Source organism: Lissotriton helveticus, chromosome 8 (assembly GCF_964261635.1).
Source record: "Lissotriton helveticus chromosome 8, aLisHel1.1, whole genome shotgun sequence".
NCBI classification, from domain to species: Eukaryota; Metazoa; Chordata; class Amphibia; order Caudata; family Salamandridae; genus Lissotriton; species Lissotriton helveticus.
This window is the reverse complement of record NC_136069.1, coordinates 1,692,341,499-1,692,367,681: the sequence shown is the minus strand read 5'-3', so window position 1 is coordinate 1,692,367,681 and position 26,183 is coordinate 1,692,341,499. Positions and strand designations below refer to the sequence as shown.

The 26,183-nt window shown below is 43.7% G+C and overlaps 1 protein-coding gene across 1 annotated transcript in view; it reads left to right on the top strand.

Annotated features, from left to right (window-relative positions):
- LOC144774110 (extracellular calcium-sensing receptor-like) overlaps positions 1–26,183 on the top strand; it is a 104,560-nt gene that overhangs the window by 34,098 nt on the left and 44,279 nt on the right. Inside the window, exons 3-5 of the mRNA XM_078659136.1 lie at positions 1,864–2,709; positions 10,953–11,180; positions 22,128–22,251. Of these exons, the coding sequence (XP_078515262.1) occupies positions 1,864–2,709; positions 10,953–11,180; positions 22,128–22,251 (1,198 nt within the window). The remainder of the gene's footprint in view (positions 1–1,863; positions 2,710–10,952; positions 11,181–22,127; positions 22,252–26,183) is intronic.

Sequence of the window (26,183 nt, the reverse complement as noted above, 5' to 3'; positions counted from 1 at the left end):
TAACGCAGGGCAAACCGCTGTGAAGCTTTACTCTGCCTCGGGTAGTCATTCCATGGTGTTGCGTGGGTGTTCCCACACAACACCCATGTATTTTGATGCATTCCCAGATATACCATTAATTTCAGACCTGAGAATGCACCAAAATGCTTACCAGGTGAGGCTTGTTTATTTCTTTTTGTTACTTTCTCTTTCTAAGTGTGCTGCATTCTGAAGCACACATAGAAAGAGGAATATGCATCAGGTGTCCTTTCCTGCACAAAAATAATCTTGCATGGTTCAAGGGTGCCTGCATTGGCGCTAGGCAGCCCATTGTGCGCCAGTGCTGGGAAATGACTGGAATGCACTGATTTCTTATAAATACAACGCATTTCTGCCCTTTCCCAGTGATGCAGCAAGATGAATATGCCGCTTATTTTATATTTCATGGCACTTTTTCATTTTCCTATATGCTGTAAAATATTTTAGAACATTGTTTGATAGTTTTAACATTTCTATAACATAAATAACATCATTTTGTTTTATAAATCATTGCTATGTGTGGACTAATATAGTTTTGATTTTAATTTAGCTGAATTTTCTCAACTCTAGCCTTTTTTTTAGTCCATTACCATCATTCTTGTTGTTCCTGGTTCTATTTGACTGTGTTTTTCTGCTGCTGCTCCATGGATCAGTTAAGACTACTTTAAAGATATTTTTGGGTTACATGGGGAATGGGTGTAGCTTTAGTTTTCATAGCCTTGTGAGGTAGTATAATATAGTCCTTTATTGAATTGCATTACGCATTTGTTGTTTTGTAAAGAATGTTGTTATTTTTTAAAATATTATGAGGGAACAACTGATATCTGTGGGTGGATGTATTGTATTTTTTCACCGTTTTTTGTAGGATTTGTTGTCTTTTTTGTATTTTAGATAGATTGTTTATAAAGGAAATATATTGGTTACTTTTAACATTAATTTTTAATTTTCTTTCATTTTACAGTTTTGGCTTTCATGGATTCATGGATTGACTTTATTCATTTTATTTTTGTGGTGTTTTACAGCCATCAAGGACTGTGGCTACTTCCTTTGCATATGTTTCATTTTAATATTATTTTTGCTTATTTTCAATTACTTTTGTGGAGCTTGTTTCCCACCTCCACAATTACAGGGACTCCGGATAATGAAAATTCCAGGGTAGGGAAACAAAAGGGATTTTACCGGGTCAATACAAGTCATTACATATTTCTGGCTATTTTTTTCTCACTACATGGACATTGTTGCAGAATCATAAGACTTAAGGGTGCATCAACTTGTCTATACGTTGTAGGCAGTTGCCTAATTACCACAATATTTTGTTGCCTTCTATAAAAATAGTAGAGAGAATGTGTGTTGATTGTTACGATTTCTTGTTTCCTTCTGTGGGCTAAACTATAAATGTGTTTAAATCATCAAGCAGAGACTGGTGCCTAGGGAACATAGTCATATTTCTCAACATAATGCTTCAATTTGCTAAATGTGAAAATGAAGAAGAAATGCATGAGTCGCAGGAGATATGTAAGGTGATGTAGAGGGTTCCTTTGTACAGTGTTTTCTTCAGCATCCAATTTTTTTTCTGTATCTGAATCCTGCTTATGTTGATATATCTTAATCCGGTTCCTATCTACTTTTATATATATTGTTTATACTGCAATTAAAAAAATAACATACACATAAAATATTACTAAATAAATATTATCACAGCTTAAAAGTGCAAATTTACATAATTACTTTTTCAACAGTTATTAAAGAAATAGCAGATTCAAACTGAGATAAATATGGCACACTCAGTCTTGTCACAAAATGAATTACAATGAATTGTTTTACCAGATGTTTTGGATTTCTTAGATAAGCCATGGATCTGTGCTCTCTTCTCTCAGTGATAAGCTTCAGTTCCCATCCTTTCTGCGCACTGTGCCTAATTACTCATTCCAGAACATTGCCATTGCCAGACTGATTGGCCACTTCCAATGGACTTGGGTGGGAATGATAGTTTCTACTGATGAGGTGGGCTTGCAAGGAGGCCTGAGTATAAAGAAATTCATCGAGGACAATGGCGGGTGTGTGGCCTTCATGGAGCAAGTCAATCTTCGATTTAGCAAAGAGAGGATCTTGCATGTTGTCCATCTTCTCCGTGGACATTCAGTGAAGGTGATCATTGTTCACAGCCCCGATGTCCATGTCAAGCTGTTATTGGAAATGCTTTATGAAAAAAAGGTTATTGACAAAGTCTGGATTTTCACAGCAGCCTTTACACTGGGACCTGGACTCTTGCTGGACAACCAGGCATGGACAATATTGAATGGGTCTCTGGGACTTGCACCCTACACTGAGCGAATGCCGGATTTTGAAGAGTTCTTGTCTCACCTTCACCCTTCTAAGCATACAGATGATATATTCATGAAACACTTCTGGGAGAATGCCTTCCACTGCAAATTTGATGAAGGAAATGAGACTGGAAGTCCTGCCCCTAAAGACACCGCAAAAGGATTGAAGACTTGTTCTGGAGAGGAGACCTTAGAGAAGGTGGTCAGGTTTTTATTTGAGCTGAACGACCTGAGCTACAGTTACCACAGTTACTTAGCAGTATACGTCTTCGCTTATGCAATGGACACCCTCATCTCCTGCGAGGCAGGCAGAGGACCTTTCATCAATGGATCATGTGCTGATATCAATGATATACGTCCCTGGCAGGTAACACCAAGAGGGGATTTATTTAGTGAGTAAGATGAACGATTGATCACATCAACTGTTGCATATTTTGTGGAACACTAATACAAAACATACTGTATGGTTGGACCTAATACTATGTAAGGATCCTGTAACAAACTGCTAAAAAATGAATACATATTGATGTATTATTGAAATTTAGTAGAATTGGGTTATAAAGCGGGGGATGAAAGAACGGTAGTGAGAGCTTCAGATTATATCCGCTCAGAATAAATACAGTATGCTGTGCTGTCATGCTCTAATTTTCAGGGTTACAGTCAGATACTTTCTTGAAGAAAGATGATATATTCTATAAGTCCCACTAGAACTCCAGGATTTTTTTTTTCTGCACCCCTGGTAGTAAGGACTACGTCAGAGTGCAAAGCCATATCAGAAATTCCACCCAATTATTATTATTATTATTATTTAGCTTGTAAAGCACCTGGTTACTCCAACGGAGTGTCCCCGTGCTAGAACATCATCAACCCGCAGCGACTGTCCTGAACTACCACCCATCCTGTGCACAATCACCTTGGCAGAGCCCAGTGATCTCAAAACCCGTGCTGGTTGGTAAGCCTTAAGAAAGGGAAGCAAAAATTACGGCCCGTTTGATTTTTTAATCCTGTGACCAAAGCATAGGGCTTTAAAGGTAACTCAGGCCTGTATTGGGAGCCAATGAAGTTTCTTCAGAGCTTCCTCCACCCATTGCAATAATAAAGGCGTGAAGTGACAAGACCTGAACTCTAGTTCTTTTGGCATCAGGGGGAGCAGGTCCATCATTTTGCGTAGCATTTTAAGAATGCCAAAGCAGGTTCCGGCCACAGCTGTTATCTGCTCAGAGAAATACAGATTTTCATTGAACCAAACTCCCAGATTCTGCACCTTAGCTTTTGGTGCCGGTGTAGGTCCCAGTACCTCAGGCCACCATCACAGTGACCAAAGGGAGGGCTGTTTACCAACAACCATCACCTCTGTCTTCCTCGCAGTCAGCTGGAGGCAGCTGTAATTCATCCAGTCCGCAAGCTCCCCCATGCAGATCTTGAAATTAGATGCCATGCCAGATTCCTTTTGCTCCAGCATAACTATCAGCTGAGTGTCATCAGCATATGCCACCAGCTTTATGTCATGCCTTAATACAAATATCAGCCAGAGGGCGCATATAAATATTGAACAGGGTTGGGCTGAGAGCTGAACCCTGAGGCACCCCCTGTGACAGAGGACAGACTCTAGAGGTACATGGATGTTGCAGAACCTGAAAGGAACAGTTCTGCAAAACGTTTTCATCCATTCCCAAGTGCCATCATCGACCCCGGCTTCCCACAGCCTCTGAAGCAGAAGGCCTTGGGAGACCGTGTAGAACGCAGCACTTAAGTCTAGAAGAATCATAGCAGTTGTCCTTTCTTCATCGGCTGCAATACTTTTATTGGCAGAAGAAGGGCTGACTCCGTGCTATGACGAGGCCTGAAGGCCAGACTGGGTATCGTGGAGAACCCTTCTCTCTTCCAGAAACATCGATAGTACAATACACACCTCACAAGTATCAGTCCCAAAAGATATGTCAGGGACAACTAGTGGACACCCACACTCTCTTTCATAAAGGAATAACACTCTCAATGGCAACAGAAAAAACATTTTAAATGTTTACTTTAAAATCCTAACATAGTACCTATTATTTCAATTGTAACCACAGGAAACCACAAAGAAAACAAACAGTAATGTAGCCAAGCAATTTCTAAGTAATAAAATTAACAGGAACACTTCTAAACATGGTTATTGCTTTTTTATATCCTAGAAACATTGTTGTTCTGCTCCTAGGCACTATGCTAGTTCTAGCAAATTAACACAAACTGCCTAGGTGAAAAATAAATCCCTATTATTCTAGCTGGATAGCAAACTTGTCAACTCAGTCAAAAACCTATTTGGGTACAGTGAGTCTCCTGTAAAGACCACCAAACACACACCAACCATCGATTGGAGTTGATGACGAAGTTGGGCTCCACGTTTTCAATATCTCTGGTGCAAAGCTCCTCTCTAGCCTATGGTGTGGTACATGGGTTTCTATATGATTTGTTCAGGGAAATCATTGTACTACAAAAGCATAGGATGGAAAAGGATCCTTGCAGTCAGTTATTTTGTATAAACTCAATGTATTAGTAACGTCTAATAACTAAGAGGTATATTTATACTGACCCCAGGACACCCCCTGCGCCGCACGGCTCTCCAGCTGTAGCGCCTCAGGCCCGCCCCTGACATCAGTGCCCTCGCTGCGGCCTCGCTCTCGCCTCCGTTGCCCTTATTGTAAATTCCCGCTTCTGTTGTTCGTGTCCTCGCTGCTGCCTCGTTCTCTCTTCCATTGCCCTCATTGTAAATTCCTGCTACTGTTGTTCGTGCTTCTCACTGCTGCCTCGTTCTCTCTTCCGTGCCCTACTGTAAATTCCTGCTGCTGGTGTTCATGTCTCTGTTGCCCTGATTGTTTTTTTCCTGGTGTACTTCTGCCCTGGTATTAGCTGTGTCCATTAGTAGTGTATTGTACCCCCCGGTGTGCCCCCCGCTTCCCTCTGCCGCTCCCTCGCTGCCCCAACCCCTTTTCTGCTGTAAACCCCATTGGCCGCCCCGCTCCCGCCTCCCAGCTGCTCCTCCCTCCCACTTCGCCTCATATGGAGGCCGCGCGCAGCGTTCTCGCGCAGCGGGCACGCTGATTGTGCGCCCATGGCGCGCCAAAGGCAAGCCCGTCTGCGCCTGTCCGCGCCTGGACCGCGCCCAGCGCCACGACCCCTGGCTCCCGTCGCCGCCAGCCCCCCCGACGGACTTACGACGCCACCACCCTCCACGAACTCAACACCGGCAGAAACCCCGCCTGCTACCAAGCCACCCCGAAACGCACCCATGGACCCTTCACCTGCCAAGTCTGCAAACACACCTGCCTCCGATCCTGAACCGCATCAGCCAAGACCAAGACGAGCACCAGCAACTCCCACCTCAAGTGCATCCTGCTCAACACCCGCTCCATCCACAGGCACTCCATCGAACTCTGGAACCTCCTCGACACTGCATCACCAGATGTTGCCTTCCTCATAGAAACCTGGATGAACGCCTCCTCAGCCCCAGACATCGCCATAGCCATCCCTGAGGGATACAAGATCACCAGGAGAAACCAAAGCGGAGGAGGCATCGCCATCGTCCACAGAAATACCATCCGCGTCACGACCAACTCAGACGACACCCTCACCGCCGCCGAACACCTTCACTTCCAGATCCACACCGACCCCAAGACCACCCTCAGAGGCACCCTCGGGCCACGCACACAATTCAGCGAAGCCATCGCAGACCTCGTCAGTCCGCACGCCCTCACCTCCACAGACTACATCCTCCTGGGGGACCTCAACTTCCACCTGGAGAACAACAAAGACTGCAACACCACCGCCCTGTTGGACAACCTCGCAAACCTTGGACTCAAGTAACTGGTGAACACCCCCACCCACCGCGCCGGCCACACGCTTGACCCCATCTTCTCCTCCAGCAAGCACATCTCCTTCAGCCACACCACCGGCTTACACTGGACAGACCACAGCTGCGTCCACTTCAACTTCAGGAGAACCACGACCCACCACCGCCCTCAAAACGTTCCCCGCAGAAGCTGGGGCAAGATCATCACCGACCAGCTCACCATCACCCTCAGCCAGAACCCGCCCACCAACACGACGGACCCCGACGAAGCAGCCCGCAACCTCACACAATGGCTCACGGACTGCGCCGACGAACTCGCACCACTGAAGAATCCACCCAGCAGACCCGGCAGCAGGAAAGCCTTGTGGTTTACCAACGACCTCAAAAACTCGAAGAAAACCTGCCGCACCCCCGAGAAAGCTTGGGGCCGCGACCAAACTACAGAACACATGACAGCCCTCAAGAACGCCACCCGCAAACACCACCAACTAATCCGCACCACCAAGAAGACAGCATTCAAAGAACATCTGGACAAAACACACCCACAACAGCAAGGAACTCTTTAGCATCGTCAAGGAGCTCTCAACCCCCAACCCTCGCAAGACCTCTGCGACTCCCTCGCCACATTCTTCCATCGCAAGATCGCCGACATTCACAACAGCTTCGGCGCAATGACCACGCACACTACCACTGAACCAGCACCCCCCACCACCACCCTCCGCGCCTGGACTGCGGTCAGCACCGAAGACACCACACGCACGATGAACACCATCCACTCCGGCTCCCCCACAACTGCCACCTTCCCGGAGAGCTGGAAACACGCCGAACTGAGCGCTCTCCTGAAGAAACCCACCGTGGACCCTACGGATCTCAAAAACTTCTGCCCCATCTCGCTACTACCCTTTCCAGCCAAGGTCATCGAGAAGACTGTCAACAGACAACTCGCCGCCTTCCTCGAGACCAACGGATCCCTCGACCCCTCACAGTCCGGATTCCGAGCAAACCACCGCACCGAGACCACCCTCATCGCAGCCACCGACGACATCAGGTCCATGCTCGACAACAGGGAAACTGCTGCCCTCATCCTCCTGGACCTATCAGCAGCCTTCGATACCGTGTGTCACCGCACACTGATACAGCGCCTCAGCAACACCCGAATCCAAGGAGCGGCACTGGACTGGATCTCCTCGTTCCTTGCCGGAAGAACCCAGAGAGTCCACCTCCCCCCGTTCCGCTCCACGGCCACCGAAGTCACCTGCGGAGTATCACAAGGATCCTCTCTCAGCCCCACCCTCTTCAATGTCTACATGAGCCCCCTCACAGCCATCGCTCACCAACACAACCTCAACATCATCTCGTACGCTGACGACACCCAGCTGATCCTCTCCCTCACCAACGACCCCACCACCGCCAAAGCCAACCTCCAGGAAGGAATGAAAGACGTCGCAGAATGGATGAAGATCAGCCGCCTGAAACTCAACTCAGACAAGACGGAAGTCCTCATCCTAGGACCATCCCCCTCTGCCTGGGACAACTCCTGGTGGCCACCTGCCCTGGGCAGAGCACCCAAGCCAACGGACCACGCACGTAACCTGGGCTTCATCCTGGACTCCTCCCTCACCATGACCAAGCAAGGGAACGCCATCTCATCAGCCTGCTTCAACACCCTGCGCATGCTCCGAAAGATCTTTCACTGGATCCCCACCGAAACCAGTAAGACGGTCACCCAGGCCCTCGTCACCAGCCATCTGAACTACGGGAACACCCTCTACGCCAAAACCACAGCTAAACTCCAGAAAAGACTCCAGCGCATTCAGAACGCCGCGGCACGACTCATCCTGGACATCCCTCACTGCAGCCACATCTCCGCTCACCTGTCCAACCTGCACTGGCTCCCCGTCAACAAGAGGATCACGTTCAGACTCCTCACCCACGCACACAAGGCCCTCCACGACATGGGCCCGAAGTACCTCAACAGCCGCCTCACCTTCTACACACCCACCCGCCAGCTCCGCTCCACCAGCCTCGCCCTCGCCTCCGTCCCACGCATTCGGAAATCCACCATCGGAGGCAGATCCTTCTCCTACCTGGCAGCCAAGACATGGAACTCCCTCCCCACTCACCTACGGCTGACCCAGGACCATCTCTCCTTCAGGAAACAACTCAAGACCTGGCTTTCCGAGCAGTAGCGACTCCCCCCCCCTCAGCGCCTTGAGACCCTTACGGGTGAGTAGCGCGCTATACAAATTTTTTTGATTGATTGATTGATTTATGAAATAGTGGTGCCACTCTTGAACCAAGCAATGGGCCGCAAGTGTGGCACAACTCTTAAGAATGATTTAGCAAGACACGCTTTTTTGTGTTACTTTACCCCAGGGAGGTGTTCCATGGGTGGAGCTTAGGTGTTGATTGTGGTGCATTCCTAGATTTACCAACATTCCTAAACCTTGCAATGCATCAAAATGTTATGCCGCCGAAGGGGAGGTGTCATTAGAAGAAATATATGTATTTCTCCTTGCTAATTCCTCTTTCCATATGTGCTGCATTCTACAGCACACATAGAAAGAGGCAAATGCCTGAGGGGATAGTTTTTGTGCAGGAAGGTGCCCCTTCCTTCACAAAAACAATCTACATACACCATGGTGCAAGGGTGACTGCATTGGTACTAGGTGGCATAAAAGGTTGCCAGCGCAAGGAATCGATAGGGATGCATTATAATATGTTAAATTGAATGCATTTCTGCATGAAAGCTACATAAATATGCCCCTTATACAGCTATTTTAGGTCACATGTGTAGAATAGAAGAACATGCTATAAATGTGCTATTCATAAAACCACAGTTATGCATGTGTTGTTTTTTAAAAAAGCACATTTTATGTTAAAATGAAATACCCTAGCACTGGAAAAACACAATATTCACAATAAGGAAACTAATGGGACTTTGCATCTCTTAGTAGTCTGGAGAACAAAGACTCTAATTACTTCTCTCGGACATGATGATTCCATGTTCTCCTTATGATCTGTATCATTTCAGTTCTGAAACAAGCCTTTGTGAGGAACTATTGGAGGGGCATCAGATATAAATTACTGCCCTTCTGTATTAAGTGGGCATAACAAATGAGGCAACACAATTATGTCTGATCACATGAGCGAGACTGGGCATTATCTGCGCTCACCTTCCTTCACTTTCCTCATGTACATGGTCACTTTGCTTCTCTAGGTGCCTGGATAATTCCTTCATTTTGCCCATAATATGCAGAAAATAAAGGTAAAATCCAGATGTTTTTGAGCAAATCACATATGTGACTTTAATCTAGAAATTGTAGTGTCCATCCACTACACAGACTGTTCAGAAGTCGTTCTTCCCTCCCCTTATTAAGGCTCCAAACTATCTAGGTGACAAAAGGCTAGTATTAGGTTCCTTTGTGTATGTACTTAAGGAAATTCCCTTTAAAGTGTAGGTGGGGCAGGGAACAGCTCTGCCCCAGCCATCCTGGAAGGATGGCCCATCTTGTCCTCACCTAAACTCCTTTGTGCCACTGTCTGGGAGGAATATATAAACCCCAACAGGAGGACCATTCACAGTCATTTGACCCAGGACACTGGCAGAAGGCACCAAATGGTTAGGCCAAGAATATGTCAACTTTCTAGAAGTGGTATTTTCAGAACTGTGACTAAAAACACAACATTACCATTACAGAGGATTTGAAAGTACAATTCACTTGAAAAATAAGCAGCATATTTCTATGTGCTCCCAGTTCAAAGTTAGCACTTATTAAATGTAATATGTTAACCCTGTGTTACCCAATGTAGGAGATAGTCCTTACAGGAGTGAAACATGACTTAGAGTTTTTTGCTACCAGGACATTTAAAACTTGAACATACATGTCCTCCTTTAAATACCATGCACACTACCCTGTGAGATTTTAGGGCCTAGCTTAGAGGTGACTTATAGGTATTTAAAAGGAAGGTTTATATCTGGCAAAAGGTTTTTTTCTTCCAGGTTGTAATGGCAATTTAAAACTGCAGTACAGGCTGCAGTGTGAGGCCTGACATATGTTTTAAGGTGCTACTTTAGTGGGTGGCACAACAAGTGCAGGAGATCCACTGGTAGCATTTACCTTACAGGTATATGGTACACACAGTATCATATACTGGGGACTTACAGGTAAATTAAATGTGCCAGTCAGGTGAATGTAAATGTTACCATGTTTTACGGAGAGAGTGTAAACACTGCCACTGTTTAGCAGAGGTAAAGTGCCGAGAGGCTGAAAACCAACAAAAATTAATTTGGCAATGCAGGAGGGGTGAAGATAAAAGGTTTGAGAGCAGTGCTGCAGACAAGACCAGCATTACTAAATACTTTACACAGTACCTCTAAGTTACACCTGTCCGCTTTGACCTATAGCTAGCAGAGGTTTGAGCTCAGGTTTATTTAGTGACACTAGTGTTTACCCAGACAAGGACTGTGATTATGAAATTGAGGTGAGTACTTGCTTTCCTCTCCCCCAAATAATACTTCACTTTCTTATGCTGGGTTGCGCCAAATAAAATGCTTTGATGACAGGGAAAATTAGTTATAGTTATAGTTATCAAAGTACCATTCACTGTGCTCAGATCAGGCAGGGGTGAAAAATAGTTAATAGAATAGGCTTTGAAAGGAATTATGGCTGTGCAGTAAATGAACAAATATATGAACAGGATGTTCTCTATCACATTGCTCACAGTGTTAAGATATCCTATTTATAATATCGCTTTTTTATTATTGTTTGTATTTATAGATTCTTTACTATGTGAGAAATCTTCGCTTTAAGACTCACACTGGGGAAGAAATATTCTTTGATTCCAATGGTGATGCCCCAGCAGCCTACGAAATCCTGAATGTGCAAATATACCAGGATCAAGAATTCCAGCTGATAAAAGTGGGCACTCTAAACCCCACTGCAGAAGAAGGTAAACACATCACTGTCAACACTGGCACCATCCTCTGGGGTGATGGAACCTCACAGGTGAGAGCATTGTTCTATGTGCCTGTGTTTTCCACTGGAGTCTCACATCATAATACCACTAGATAAGGTGACCCACATCATAATGTTCCTCCTCAGCAGAGAAGTAGACTCTACTGGGGCCAGGCTGAGTGTTACTGATACACTTCCAGGGCTCTCCAACCAGTAGCTCGCGAGCTACTGTAGCACTTGAGCTAACTCTGAGTAGCTCACCTGTGTGCAGCCCAGCTTATTAAATTAGAAAGATTTTGCTTGGTTGAATTAATATACATATAAAGAAAATGAAATTATAATATCAGTAGCTGATAATGTGTTTTATTGAACATATGTAGCTCTCAGTACAGAAAAGGTTGGAGACTCCTGCTTCAGACAGACACTGTTGTATGGTCCAACGTGATCTTGTTCAACTGGATTGTACATCTTCTCAAATCCCTGAATGCTTCTCTGGGATCTGTTTTGAAGATGTCTGTGTATGAATGTACCATGCACACTCCACTACACATTTGTTGTTGTTGTCCCACTAGTTCACTCAGCCTCAAGTGTCAGGCCAAGGGGAATAACACCAAGTGGTTGCCTGTGTTTCCTGTGGAGCTCTCATCTAAAGGTGACACACTTGAAGATTGAATCTAGTTAATTTCCTGATAGGTTACATGGCCCCCTGAGCTTGTATTTTGAACGTTTGTCATCAGATGACTATTCTGCCCAGTTAGGAGAAACATTGGCCTAGCCTAGACTCAGACGCTGTTCACATCAAGACTGGAACTAAGTCTGAAGGACTTGATAAACTGTGTTAAAGTGTTCTGCTTGCAGCCTGCCTGTTGTAAGACAAAGACAAAGACACGGGTGTTGTAAATGAAACAACCTCATTGATAGGCAGGACACATGGAATACCATGGACTGCACCCTGGGTTACCACCCACCTCTACACAGGGCCTTAGTGTCACCTTTTCTGCAGGAATTTCTAAGGTCTTCTTGTGCACTACTAGTACAAAAACGATATGTAGAGCTACAGAGGCTCTGATTATGGATGCCTAAACTCACAAAAGAAGGACCTTGCAGACTTGAATGTTCTCCAAGTGAGAAAGGTACTCCTAAAGTGTAAGTCCGTGTGAAGTCATCATGGCACTGGAAACCTGGAAAGAGGCAGGACCTGAGAGACACAGGCAGAAATAATGGAGTTGTCTGGAAAGCATTATGTCTGGACAGGCAAAATAGGAACAGTGTTCCATCACTCTGGTGCAAGCAGAGAGAAGAAGTAAACACATGTAAGAATTTTTGTGGAAGGGAACTTAAAACAGCTTTTTTCTCGAAGCAAAGAGAACAAAAAGATCAGTAGGTTTCAAACCTGTCTTTTGGGAACAAAACAATGCTTGCTGCTAGGCTAGAAGGAACCACAGAAAGAACGTTCAAAAAGCTGAGACAAGATTTTTCGAGCCACAGACGTGCAGATAGTAAGGTTTTAGATTTGCTGTCACTTTTTAAAGCGGATATCAGAAAGCCCAAGATATAGCTCATTTGTAGTCACAGTTAAGACAAGAAAAAGATGGCTGGTCCGAAGAAGATTTCAATAAATCATAATACAAAAACAAAAGCACATGGTAAGGAAAACAGATCTTTATTAGGAGGGAAAAGGAAAACCCAGGCTGACACATAAAGTTATTTAGCCATGTTCATAATGTTGTCCTTTTTACAGATTTGGCAGAGGCTTTGTTGAGAGTATATGGCCATTTTTTTTTCGTTTGAAGAGTTATATATAACTCGAACATGACCCAAAGGGTATCAGAGCTTTGTACAAAGAACAAACCACCCTGTTACAGAACAAATGAAATCCCTAGACAAAGATTATCGACAAATATGAAAAAAACAAAAAAACAAACACCAAGTAATAGCGGGTCTAAGGGAACGTTTAAAGACCGGGCATGAATATATTCCCCAAAAATAACTCTCAAAACAACAAAATATCCACGGGTCTACTGAGCCTAAACAGACCCTACACATAAGCAGAGACCTTTTAACCTATAAGCTTTAAAAAAGAAAATCCTTTAAAAAGGACGGATTCCCATCACTCACCGAAGTGACATGCTTCATCATCTGGGATCTCCTCCTGGTTGCAACCTGGTACAATCAAGGGTTATAACCTCCTCTCTAAGAGGGGGAGATCTCAGATGTCTTAGAGAGAATCTAGTTTTTCTAGGATTTCCTAAGGTCCAACAGATTTGAGGATTTGTAATAAATGTAAGTGATGGGAGCAGTGTATAAGTGTGTGAAGTGAGATTGCAATTGGGTAGCAGGAGAAAAGAAAAGAAAGTTTATTAGTTATCACTTGATAACCAAATTAAAAACAGTACAAGTGCAGTTTTAACATAATAACTGCAGAGGTGTATAAACAAGGTCTACATGTTTCGGCCATGTGGATTATATGTAATCCGGGCCTTCCTCAGGACCTCAATATATTATTGCTACTGCGTGATAAATAACTGAAAGTGACAAAACGTGTAACCCAAGGTTGGAACAAATATAGCCATAGTACCTGAGATATAGGTCCTCCATGGAATTACAGAATACTGATGCCACATGCAGGTAAAAAAGGGTGTTGTATAAGAAACAGGAAAAAAGATCAAAAAGCTTTTGTTACATTTCAGTGCAACCTCTGGTATATAAATGACCAGCATTGCAAGTAATTGAATTGTATACAGCTACATAACATGTATTTAAGTGTGCTTACCCATAATTCACAAGGAAACAACGTCACCTCACCTGGCATCGGCTCAGGGAATGAGGCCCGCTCTATAAACAAGAAGAAAAGGGCGAGAGTAGTAAACATACCTGAAGTCCATTTCATAGTCTGTAAATGCTGTTTTCCTCCACATTTTAAAAACAAACCACAACCCATATTTTGTGTATCTCTGAACAGTACAACAAGGCAACTGCAGGGTACAGACAAACAGATGCTGGCATAAAGTAAGTGTGTCTATCTTAAATCACATGCCTAATATAAGCACCATGCAGTCACAATATTTATAGTTAAAATATAATGAGCAAAAGCACCTACATTACAAAAACTGTCATTTATATAACAACAGGATGGACATGATTAAAGAGTGTGTATGTGTATATCGATTGTAGCTGCCCATTGGTTCCTATCGCACATGATATTATTAATGCCAAAGGAACCTATATGCTGTGCACAGAGGCACAGCCTAGCTATATACCACAGCAGGTTTTGCCCGAAAAATAAATAAACTCATTACGCTCCATTTCAGGAAAGGCAGCGTGGCAGAGAGAGAGACAAAAGCCTTCCAAACCAGTGTGGCGGAGAGCGAGGCAAAAAGCATTGCAAGCATTCAGCAGCACTCACCATATTGTAAGATTGATAGTAGACATAGGTCCTAAAACAGCTCCACAAAAGGTCTTACTTGTCACTCGGTAACCCGGGCTGCTTCTGAGCCGCATACGGAGATAACTGACGACAGGGGAACCCAATCTTTATATGATCAAGTCTGTACAGGTGGAACCAATTGCCCGCTTTATAGTGCCATTTGATGACATAACCGCAGGGCGAACTACAAAATGACCCATAGAATCAACGGAAGTGTAGTTTATACGTATGTGTATTGCGTGTTTTAAGTGTGAATAAGCGCATTGCTCATATCGTACTAAACAAAACAGTATTGACAAAAAAAGGAACTCAATCTCGTGAGACTGCTAGTTCGCAGCCCGTAGGGCATTATGCATTCATTGTGAATTACGCATTATGCATAACAAATCTGTTAAAAAACGGGCAATATAAGGGAATGTCTTTTAACTAGTGGACTGGCAATATCTAATCTCATGTCTGTAAAAACAATATGTGAATTGTTCAGACTTAGAGTTCTTTCACTATAGTATGTATTAAATGTGCAGATGTATATGTCCTAAACTGCAATTAGTGGATATATCTCACTCTATTGATGTTACATAAAGCAGTTATATTACAAGAAGGGCACATCAATTCTTCTAAGTTATCCCATTGTCATGTATTCCTATCGGTTCTGAATCGATCCCCCTATTCCTGACCCTATTCTAGTTAAACAAACCAACAAGTTAACTAGCAGTCAGCCCATGAGGCAGAAAACCCCCATGATGCAGATACCGTTATCTGACGCAGTCACACTACGGCACAGGAACGTGTTATCTGATTAGGTCATAACGCTTGCGATCTAATTAGACAAGCGATATTCCTCCAGCCCCTGATAAGGCATACGGAGTTCTCATAACAAATCAAACCTATGACAACCTGGGCAAAACCCTGCGGCCATTGTTTTGATTTCACCGAGAACTTCAGCAAAAGAATGTGCTAACGAGCAAGTCGTATGACATCTTTATTGACGTATCTATGTCCATCCTTACGTCAATCTCGGCACCTTAAAGGTATAAATATTACCGATCTTGCCATATGCAAACACACGCGTGGTGACGAGACGGAGCAGCCATACTTGCCGAAGCCGAGAGCAGAGCAGACCCCGCTGGCAGCAGCCCCGCCTTCCTGACGCGCTGAGAGACGCGCTGCTTTCTCCTGCGGAGAATCCAGCCCCGGCGTTTCTGGGTAGCCCTCGCAGGCAGCCTGGAATATCGAGGCCAGAGAAAGAGATACCATTCCTCATTCATCCTAACTTCCAGGTACAGAACTGAATAACCCCTCACAGAGAATTCTTTAGTTATTCACTTGGCAAAAACAAACTTAACTTAAACTGTAACGTTCTATTCCCGCCCACGTATTAGACTTAGGTCAGGTACACGGGGTAGGCGTATCTAGAAACACCAGTTGAGTACGTTTAGTCAAATGTATATGTGTATGTAAATATATTTTATTCATTTTAAAACATCTTATGGCTTAGAAACCATATCAATGTTTTTACAGTATTACTTTATACTATTGCTTTTAATGTATGCACTTTACTTAACTATAAGTATTGCAATAATATCGATCCATTTCTCTTGTATGAGAAAAGAGACTGATCAATAAATAACACCTTTTTTATTGAACACGCCCGTCTCTTCCTTTTCTCTACATTCTGATGAGACTAAGAATGCACGTACTGACTGAGTAAAATAATTTGCCTTTTGTTCACACGACTCTCGAGATTGACTCTTGATTAGGGGAGAGCAAAGTTGTCATGTTCTATGGTTGTCAGAAACTAAATCCCTTCTTGTCTAATCAGGGAAGTTAATTCCTCCTTGAACATTCGAGAAAGTTTCTAGCGAACTCTGAGCTACGCTGGCAAACCCAAAACTTAAGTCTAGTATCGACAGTAGTAGACCTAGTTAACGTCTGGCCTAGGCCTTTACTGCTGTAGGTATTATTCCAATGCGCAGAGCCTATTGGGAAGATAGGAACTACACTACATGTTGTCGCTGACCAACTCATGCCACTGAGACTATTAGGTGTGGACTAAAAAAGAAGTCCAAAGGATTGATTCAGCTACATTTCCAAAAATGATCAAGGACAAACAAGACTTGTGAGAGGTCTGCTAGATCTACTCCCCTAAGTTCTCAGTAATACTCATTAACAAGTAAAAACTTTAAGAGCTGTTGGGTGATGTTATAGTGAGGTCCAAGGGATCTCATCATTGAGCCCAAATCTATCAATCTGAAGTTTAAAAACCCACCTTTGTTCTTTATAAAACAAAAATGTTGATACATTCATAATATGACTCTGGATGAATGGTTGTTCTAGAACAGTCCATGTGAAGTCATCTGCAGCGTGTTTAAGGTCAAGGAAATGTTTCGTTAGACTCGTAGCCTGTTTTCTACACATGATCGTGCTGTTGTGCTCCAAAATTCTCAGTTTAACCTTGCAAGTGGTCATGCCTACATAGTGATGTTTACAGGGACAAGTAATCAGATAGATGAGTTTGTCACTATTGCAGTTAGTATGTTTGGTCTGCACCCACGGTCTACAGGTACCAATATCTACTGTTTTTGAATGTTCAATCTGCAGTACACGCCCCACAAGGAAAATGTCCTTGGACCGCTGGGAGATCCCATAGAGTTCCACATGCATGGGACGATTTTACGTTAGGTCTGGTATGAACCAATTTGTCCCACAAGTTGGAACTTTTTAAAAAAGAAAATAGAGGTAATGGGATCTCTTCTTTCCCTCCTCTTGTAAAAGAAGTCCCAACCTGTGGTACAGATTGGGAATGACATTTTTAGATGCTCCCCAGCCAGAGATGAATATTTAGTATTTTTTCGCAATGCTTTCCCACGGAGCAGTCGACCCTGCCATAGTGAAAATAGTGCTTAGACTCTGTTGACTGTAAGGACGTGTTTAGCCTTTAACCTTTACTTGCCCTACATTTAAATGCAATGATCTCTCCCTTATGGGCAGTAAGGATTAATTAAGGTGGCTTATAAGGGGGGAGAATGTGGTGTCACGCCAGAACTGCAGATGCTGGAACTGGGGAACCAGGTTTGAATCCTGGCTGTGGCTCAAAATACTCTGATTCTGGTTAAAGCACTTCATCACCCAGGTCCTAAGAATTTATAGCCTGCAAAAAATATATGGTTTAGCAAAGAGGCAAGAATCCAGGCTGGCCCTGTAAAAAGGACACATTTACAACAGGGTTAAAATAGAACAGAAAGGCCTTCAAAACAGCACATGTAAGTTATTGAACACAAATCTTCAGTTGTTTGGGGTGAGAATGTGGACAGGCTCCTTGCTTGCAGCATTATGGGGACTCAGGCGATGAACCACATACACAAGTTTAGAGGCAAGCAACAGACTCGATGGCACATGACAGAACTCAAGGCAGCCATTCCTTCCTACCTTCTCATCTCTTCCTACCTTCTCAGGCAGAGAAGCAATCCAACAGGAAGGACTGGCTGTTGTGTACAGTGGTGATCTATCAAATCGATCTGGATCCCACAATCAACAAATTCATGCTAGTCTATTTTGTTCCCTCTTCTGTAAAGAATATAATAACTATTAGTCTTACCCATCCAAACACCTTATCTAAGGCATCAAATGCGCATGGTCATTGCTGTTTGACTTCTGCATAGAACCTATTGTTCAAAGGCTAGGGGGCAAACTAGGTACTAAATGTTTGCTTTCAATAAGAAAGCATTAAAAAACTATCCTGCTGGATGTCAAAGTCATTAGCCAAGCTGCTCCCTCGAAAATGTAAATAAGGAGCAATATAAATCTGAGGAAGGCTCGGAATTTAAAAAGCAAATATCACAAATTCAGGGTCATGAACACTTTGGGTGAAGAGGTAATTGTCTGACAGTTAACTCTCTGCCAAGGGTTACAATGGTTTAAAGGAAGAACAGGCTATCCTAGTTCTCAATCTCCGTCAGTCATGAATGAGTTTTAGAAACATGGCTTCACAGGTCTGCTGTAACCTGGGGAGACATGACTAGGCTAGGCCTGGGCGGTAAATTCCGTTCCGCTCGCGGAATTTGCTGACTTTTGGAAATTTTGCAAAAATTCCGCGATCCGCAGCGTCGCAGAATTTTTTGCTTGTTCTCGCTTTCAAAATGTGTGTCGCAAGATATTTCTCCCCAAGCATGCAAACAGCATTCGCGAACCAGACAAAAGCGTCGTGAACGGGCGGAACAAGCAATTCCGCGTGTGTGCAGAACTTTTGCGTGCTCACAGAGATTTTTTATCGTTTCGCGGAGCTTTGTGTAGTGCGACTATGCAAATTCCGCCCACCCGTAGACTAGACAGTGGAGGCTGTGAAGGTCCTGGTCTGTAAGGATGAATTCTGTCAAGATTTCAGTTCATAGTCCAAACCATTCCAGGTTTAAGCTCCAGAAAGAAACCTTAAAGGGATCAGTGCAAGCTATTACATTTGCTCTAGGCTAAAACAGTTCTCAGGGTAACCAACATGGTCTTATACATATCTATCTGTGGAGTGGTTTGGGTAGGGGCATGTCATGGCGGTAAGTTGTTGCAGCTGGTAGGTTTGGAATGGGCAGATACTACCAAAGATAAGCATCGATTTACTCCACAGTGACAACATTTTACATCCCATTTTAGTATACATTTTGACTGCCCGTAGACTCCACAGTAAATTGGTGATGCCTACCAGGGATACATGTAATGCTAAAGTATTGAGTGAAGGGTATACAGGCAAAGCTAATACCTTCACTCCCTTAGCCTGAAATGTCTATCATATGAAGCTCAGACTTCCCAAAGGGATGTATTTTGGAAATAAGAGATTCTGCCAGAGGAATTGTAACTTTCTACTAAAGCTGGGCAGTAAGCCTTGAAGGGGGTAGGGTATGCCCCAGGATTTGTCTTCCTGTAAAGAAACCATAACTATAATCTTTAGACATGTAATTGAGTTTATTTGTGAGATAAATCGCAGTGTTGTAAAAGATATTAGACATCAAACACCCTGACCCTTGACACGAGGCTATATAAGGCCATCTTGAAAGCAGAAATTGAAAAGCATAGCCCATTCAACAACATCTGGGGGTGGGCAACAACCATCTCTGCACGCTTCCATTTTAGTACACATACATATAACCTTCTGATTGTATTGGTGCCTGACTCCAGTGCATGGCAGAGGCATCTGTGGTGCCACACTGGAGTTGGAGGGCGTGGCTAGACCTGGGCACCATGGTACACATGGAATGGTGTTCTAGGAACAGAGATATTTTAGAGAGAAATTCGGAGCCTTGTTAAGCAAATCCAGTGTGTCGTGTTCCACTCAATGCAAAAGCCCTGTACCTGATTCAAGGTACATGAACTGCAATTGCTCCCTCTTTAGGCCTGGCTAGAGATGGCTTTATCTGTCTCTACAAGCTTGTACTATCAATGCACACAGCTAGAAGCAGTAAAGCAACCTCTCCTCCATCACCTGGCCTGGCACTTTTCATTCATATGTTAATCAATGTACCTTTCAGTCATTTGTGTGGAATATTTGGTGTGCCAGAATGCATAGGGAGGTTAGACTTTTGCTTCCTTTTCTTCCTGGGTAATTTCTAAACTCAGTAGGAGGGTAATAACATTTGTCTCACTTGATATGAAAGTTGCTGAGGAATCTGTTGGGTCTCCGGCAAGCTTTGGGTCTAGTCTCACTGGCTGGTCTCTCAAATATCATGCCAAGCCTTTCCTCTTTAAAAGGATATGACGTAGGATCCTTTCGGTTTTGGTGGTGGCATCACCCTTCCATCCAGTGGACCCTCCTTCCTTGGTGGTGAGGGCTCTCGCAGGGAGCAAACAACAGTGTCACCCTGAGGTCCCATGCCTCAATACTGCTCTCACAGGCCCCTGCTCACGGCACAGCATCTGAAACCAGGGAATAGATACTAGTGAACCACCCAAGATCTCAATATGATGCTGCAGGCAGCACAGCTCCAACACCTAGGGCTGAAAGTCAGCCTGTCATTCCCTCCTGACAGACACCACATAAAATGATTGCTGCTGTAATTGCACTTCCTGCAGCTAAAAGGGTCCACGTGCACTTTACAAGGGAAAGCAATACCTCGTTTGCTGGCTGCATTGGCATACCGTGGCACCCACTCCATAATGGCACCCAGCTCCAGCATCATGCTGGCCCTGGAATTGTGGGGTGGATTCAAGGCATTCTGTAGACATCTACAAGATGATGGTATGAACCTCCAGCTAATGCTAGCCTCAGCAAAATGGAACCAATTCTTGCCATTTTCTAAAGTAATTCTGGTCTCCACACCAATGGCATGAAGGTTATCCACTTCTAACAACGTTAAACATACTAAATGGAATCAGTTAAGCGTAAAGATAGAAAGAGAGGGGGTGCTCTGCAGCCCTTATTGGCTGTGAGTGGGTGTGATAGTCTCCAAGGAGAAGATTGAGTGTGCAAGAGTGGAGAGCAGTACTCCTGTGTGCTCTTGTGCCCTCACACACCCTTGCAAGTGTAAAGCATCATCATCGGGCTATGCTCCTCGTGGGGTGGCGCTGCAGTCCCTCACGGACTCCACTAGAGGGCTCTTTGATGGAGATCTTTTTAGGATTTGCTGCACCTGTGCATGTTGGTGTGTGGGCCAGGTGATTTGGTGTGAGTGAAGATAAAATACCCTATTGGCACCCCCGCAAATTTATTATGGAGTCCTCTAGGTTAAGCTAAAAATTGGACGGGCATGGAGATACTCAAGCAAATGAATCGGGGGGACATATATATTCCCGGTGCTCTCAAGCCGTAAAACAGTGTGTGGTGTTTTTAAAAGTGAAGGGTGGTCAACAAGTTCCACGCAGCCAGTGGGTCCCTAATGGATCCCTATGCGTTTCATCAGGACCGTGAGTTAAAGTGGAAAATGTGGGAATCAGGGAAAGACACCCTGTAGTTCCATCATACCTATTATGAGGTCAGGTAATCGTCTTTTCGTTCGAGACACGTCTTATTCGTGTGCTCTATACCTAACCCTCCCCGTGGTAGAGTAGGGCTGCGTTGGCGTTTTGATCAAGCAGAGAGTGGAGAATGTGTCACCCTCATTCCAGGATCTGTAAACCTGTCAGCCGATCAGGCCTGCCAGTGGATTATCTACTTCTGACATCACATTGGCAGGTCTAGGAATACCACGGACATCATAGTGCAACCCGTTGAATGCAAGTTGTAGATGCAGTTTGTTGCCATCATGTATAGGTTGACGAACAGATTTCAATGGCTCCTTTCTGTGTTGATGACAAGTCATGTCCACATGCTATGCAGACCTTTTATATATAGCGCAATCCTCATCCAATCATATAGTCGCTCGTTCATCAATTCACGCACTCAAACACCAATCATATACAACCATGAGCTGTCATCATCCATGCCTCTAAACATTGAGTCCTTCTCAGTTCACCCACTCAGCCACACAAACACCCACACACACATCACAAACTTGGCCATCAATACAGAAGAGCTTCCAATTATAGAAAACCAGCCCAATGGGTTTTGCCAAAGCTTATTATCTGGGTTCTCGTTGTTCCTTCCTTAGGTCCCGCGCTCTGTCTGCAGTAACCCCTGTCCTCCGGGGTACAGAAGGGCCGCCAGAGAGGGGACGCCCCCCTGCTGCTTCGACTGTGTCCCCTGCTCCCAGGGAGAGATCAGCAACATCACAGGTGAGATGCCTCTTGACATTCGCTTAAGGGCCATTTTACACCCAAGTAAATCTGTGTTACTATTACTGTGATTAAAGGGGAAAGCATGTGTGGATGCCACAAAGACAGGGAGTCAACACAGAATGCAGTAAAATGCAGACAAGCACCAGGGAGCAGACACTGGAGTGAAATGTAGGCTAGAAATACAATGGACCTAAGCAGTCATGTACAGAATACACAGATAGGATTCATCAGAGAGGTTTCGCCAGCTGAGTGTTAAGTTTCAAAAGACAAAAACCCTAAAAATGTATAATAGAAATGAAACAATGTTATTTAATAATCTAACAATATGTTGTAATTACATGTGTGTATGTGTGGGGAGAAGAGTGGGTTAAATTTGCATTAAGTCATGCATACCAATTTACAGATTGTGGATTTTGTCATTAAGTGTGACCTTTATGAAAAATCTCTATCTTTTGCATGTCAAAAGATATCTTCTCAGAGACCTCGTGAAGGGGACATTGTAAAATATGGAGGTTTATATTTAGTGCTCCACAAACAACAACTGCAAGTAAACAGCAGCAGCATTAACAGAAGCAATGACAGTATGAGGATTAAGTTGATGTCTAGCTGTTCTTGGAGAATCACAGTTTACAACGCATTCTCTTGGTGAAGGCAATAGACTTCCAATATTCTCTTAGATAATGCCATTTCACCTAGTGAAATTGTACACATTGTACAGTTCTTCCTTCTAGTGGTATTACAGTCCCACTGTGTTAATCCACATTTGTTTTCTTTCAGTTTTTTTGTAGATGGGTGAGATTGTTGGTACTCCTGTGCAGTGTTCTATATCCTGTGACGAGAGGGATATTGATGGAGAAGCTGAGCAGATGTCAGTGTGTGGTCTCCACTATTACTTTGTACTCCAGACAATAAAGCAGCGATTCTCAACTACCGAGGTGTACTGGGACACTACATTGTAGTGATGCGCGGTCTGGAGTGCACCTAAGGTGGAACTCAGGTCTACGATTGCAGGGAAAACTAATTGAGGATTGGACGTTACAATTAATTTATAATTTTGCTATCGTCATATGTTTTCACCTTTCCACCTCTTCGTTCACATTTTCCTTTTCCCTTTCACCCTGCTCCCCTGTCCTTCCTATGACTTGGTATTTTATCACCATCCAATTGACAGCTGATGTAGGTTGAGACTGGTGTGAGAGACGCTGACTGACCAGCTTATGTGGCACCGAGGCTGTAGATACTTTTGTGAATCAATCAATTACTCAATCAGAATCTTATAAAGCACGTCTACTCACCTGTGAGGGTCTCAAGGCACCGAGGTGGGGGGGACTTCCTGCATTGTGGCAGTGATGGTGATTGAAAAAGATTCTATAAACAGAATAAAGTCATTTCCAATATATGTAGGGCGGTCTAGTACTTTATAATATTACCATTTATACTTCATCGGTAAAGGTTTTGTTATTTTTTTCTTTACCTTGCATCAGTTGCAACAACTGTTGCCACAACGCATTGGATTTTGGTTACACTTTTTAGATGAGGAAGGATTTCTTTTACTTTTGAAAGGGACACCGCTCTGCACAACACTCCACACTTTGTCCCTCATGCCTCTTGTGGGTTGCATGCGGCTGCTACTGAGGAGGGTGTAAGCCTCTGGGTGGCATTGTCATGTCGGGACGTGTAGTCATGTGAATTTGCTTTGGCACCTTTATGGTTTGGGGAAGTGACCTTATTTGGCCTAGGAAATTGGATGCATCATCTTGATTTGGATTTCTGCCCATGTGAGGGTTGGCAACACAATGGAAACCTAGGGGGAACTGTGTGGCTGTGAGAAAAACACGAGGGAGCACATTCTGGGTCTCATTGAGGTGATTTCTCTCGAAAACCTATTACGATGTGATTGTTGTGACTCATGAGCGGTCTCCCATCAAAAGATTGGACTAGTTAATTGGAACTTGGGACTATGGGCTGTTAATGGTGAACATTGGACAATGCGCGATTCGGTTACATGGTGCAAATTAACTAGTCCATTACTACCCCAAGCTCCCAAAATGTCAGCATTAGTCCATCCCAGCCTTTTTGGTCTCTTTATTGGGAACCTTCTCTGAGATGAGTAGAATGGAAGGGTTATTTCCTAAACTGCTTGGCAGAAATAGATGAAGATGGGAAAATGCTGGTGGAAAAGCAGAAAATGATTTATGTGCACTCTTTCGGACCTACAGAGTTAAATTGCACAATAATTTTATGTCTAAAACAGTTATTGTAGGTGATTTTAATGTGTTCAATGCTGAACATTCTTGACTTAGAAAGTATGTATGGGTTTAATTAGATATACATTTTAACAAAGGCAACAAAATTAGGATGAAACAGTGGATGTATATGATATGTGGCGGAACTACAGAAATTGGCTTCTGACTGCAAGTTTGGTGCATTGCAGGGTGACCTTATTAGTGTTCAAGTAGTCACGAATGCAAGTAATCCAGCCAATCAGGAATGACTTTGGGTGAATGGAGACTCCACATCGGAGGACACAGCTATTGAATGATAGGCAGAGATTCCGTGAAGCTGTGAGGTAGCTTTAAAACAAGGTGTTGCAGTTAACTCAGTTAATAGAATTTCTGGTATTAAGAGCCATGCTCCACAGTCTAAAGAACAATAGAAACCCAAAGGTGGCACAAGGTGTAAATGTTGTGGCAAAAACAGTGCTGCTCTTAAGCAGGAATGCAGCAGTTGTGACATAATGGTCCATTTTGCAAGGGCTCGTAGGAAGAGGAACAGAATAAAGTTTGTAGGTGACAACACCCATATTTGAAATGGGTCTGACAGTGAAGAATCCAGATATAATGAACCTATGAGTGTGAGTGGTTGTAACTGTAAACCTGAGTGCTGCATAATTATAGGTGGGATTGGAATAAACATTTATGCGGATTCGGGGTCACCTTATACTATTGTAAAATTTGAAAGGAAAAGTGTGTGTATGAAATTAAAACAAATTGGTAAAACCAGACACAGCCCAAGAGGGGTGCAGCAGTGAAAGATTGATATGCTTGGTTTCAGATTCAAATTCAAACACAGGTATACATGTGGGGAATTGTACATAGCTGGTAAAGGACCTTCAGTTCTTGGTTGGTTCAATCAGAAGAATTTACATATTAATATTGATCCAATTAGTAAGGAAAATGTTATGATTGTTGAAGATAGTGTGTCTGTTGCTAATTTAGGTAGATAACATTTCTCAGTGTTTAGCAAGCAAATCTGAATGGATTTGATCTTAAAATTTACTGAAGAATGTTGCATGCCCAAAAGTGCGTAAGGCAAGATACATTCTGATGATGGTTAAGGGGGGGAGTCATCACATCACCGCAGTATCTATGAGCCTGAGTCCGACTACCTAAGGAGCCTCAGTTGCCCCCTCCCAACCTTTCCAGAGAATCACATGATTTGGCAGCCTAGAAGACAACACTGTCGACACTTTCAGGCATCGTGGTAATTGGACACACCCTTTCACTCTTTTACTTGTACTTGTCCACAATAAGATAAAAAAGACACAAAAGAAGTTTGCTTTGTTTATCTAAACTATCGTGCTCTAATATGCAATATTTGCACCACAATCAGACAACAATCGCCCATCAAAAATATAATTAGCATGGTTAACAAACCATATACCCTGTCATGTTATAAGACAAATTAGCTGAAACAACCCTTTTTCTACTAAAGCTAAATTATTATATATTATAGATCTCTGGGATTAGTGGTGGACCCCGTACCTCACCACCCATAGGTGGCTGCTCTGCACCTCAGCTGATACAGCACTCTTGCTTCAGGACATTCGCTCAGAGTGTTTTTTCAGAACCCCTGTCCTCGGTTACTTACATGATAAGTGTACTCACAAACAGCAGCTGCATTCTCTTGATGTCTATGTGTTAGTGTCT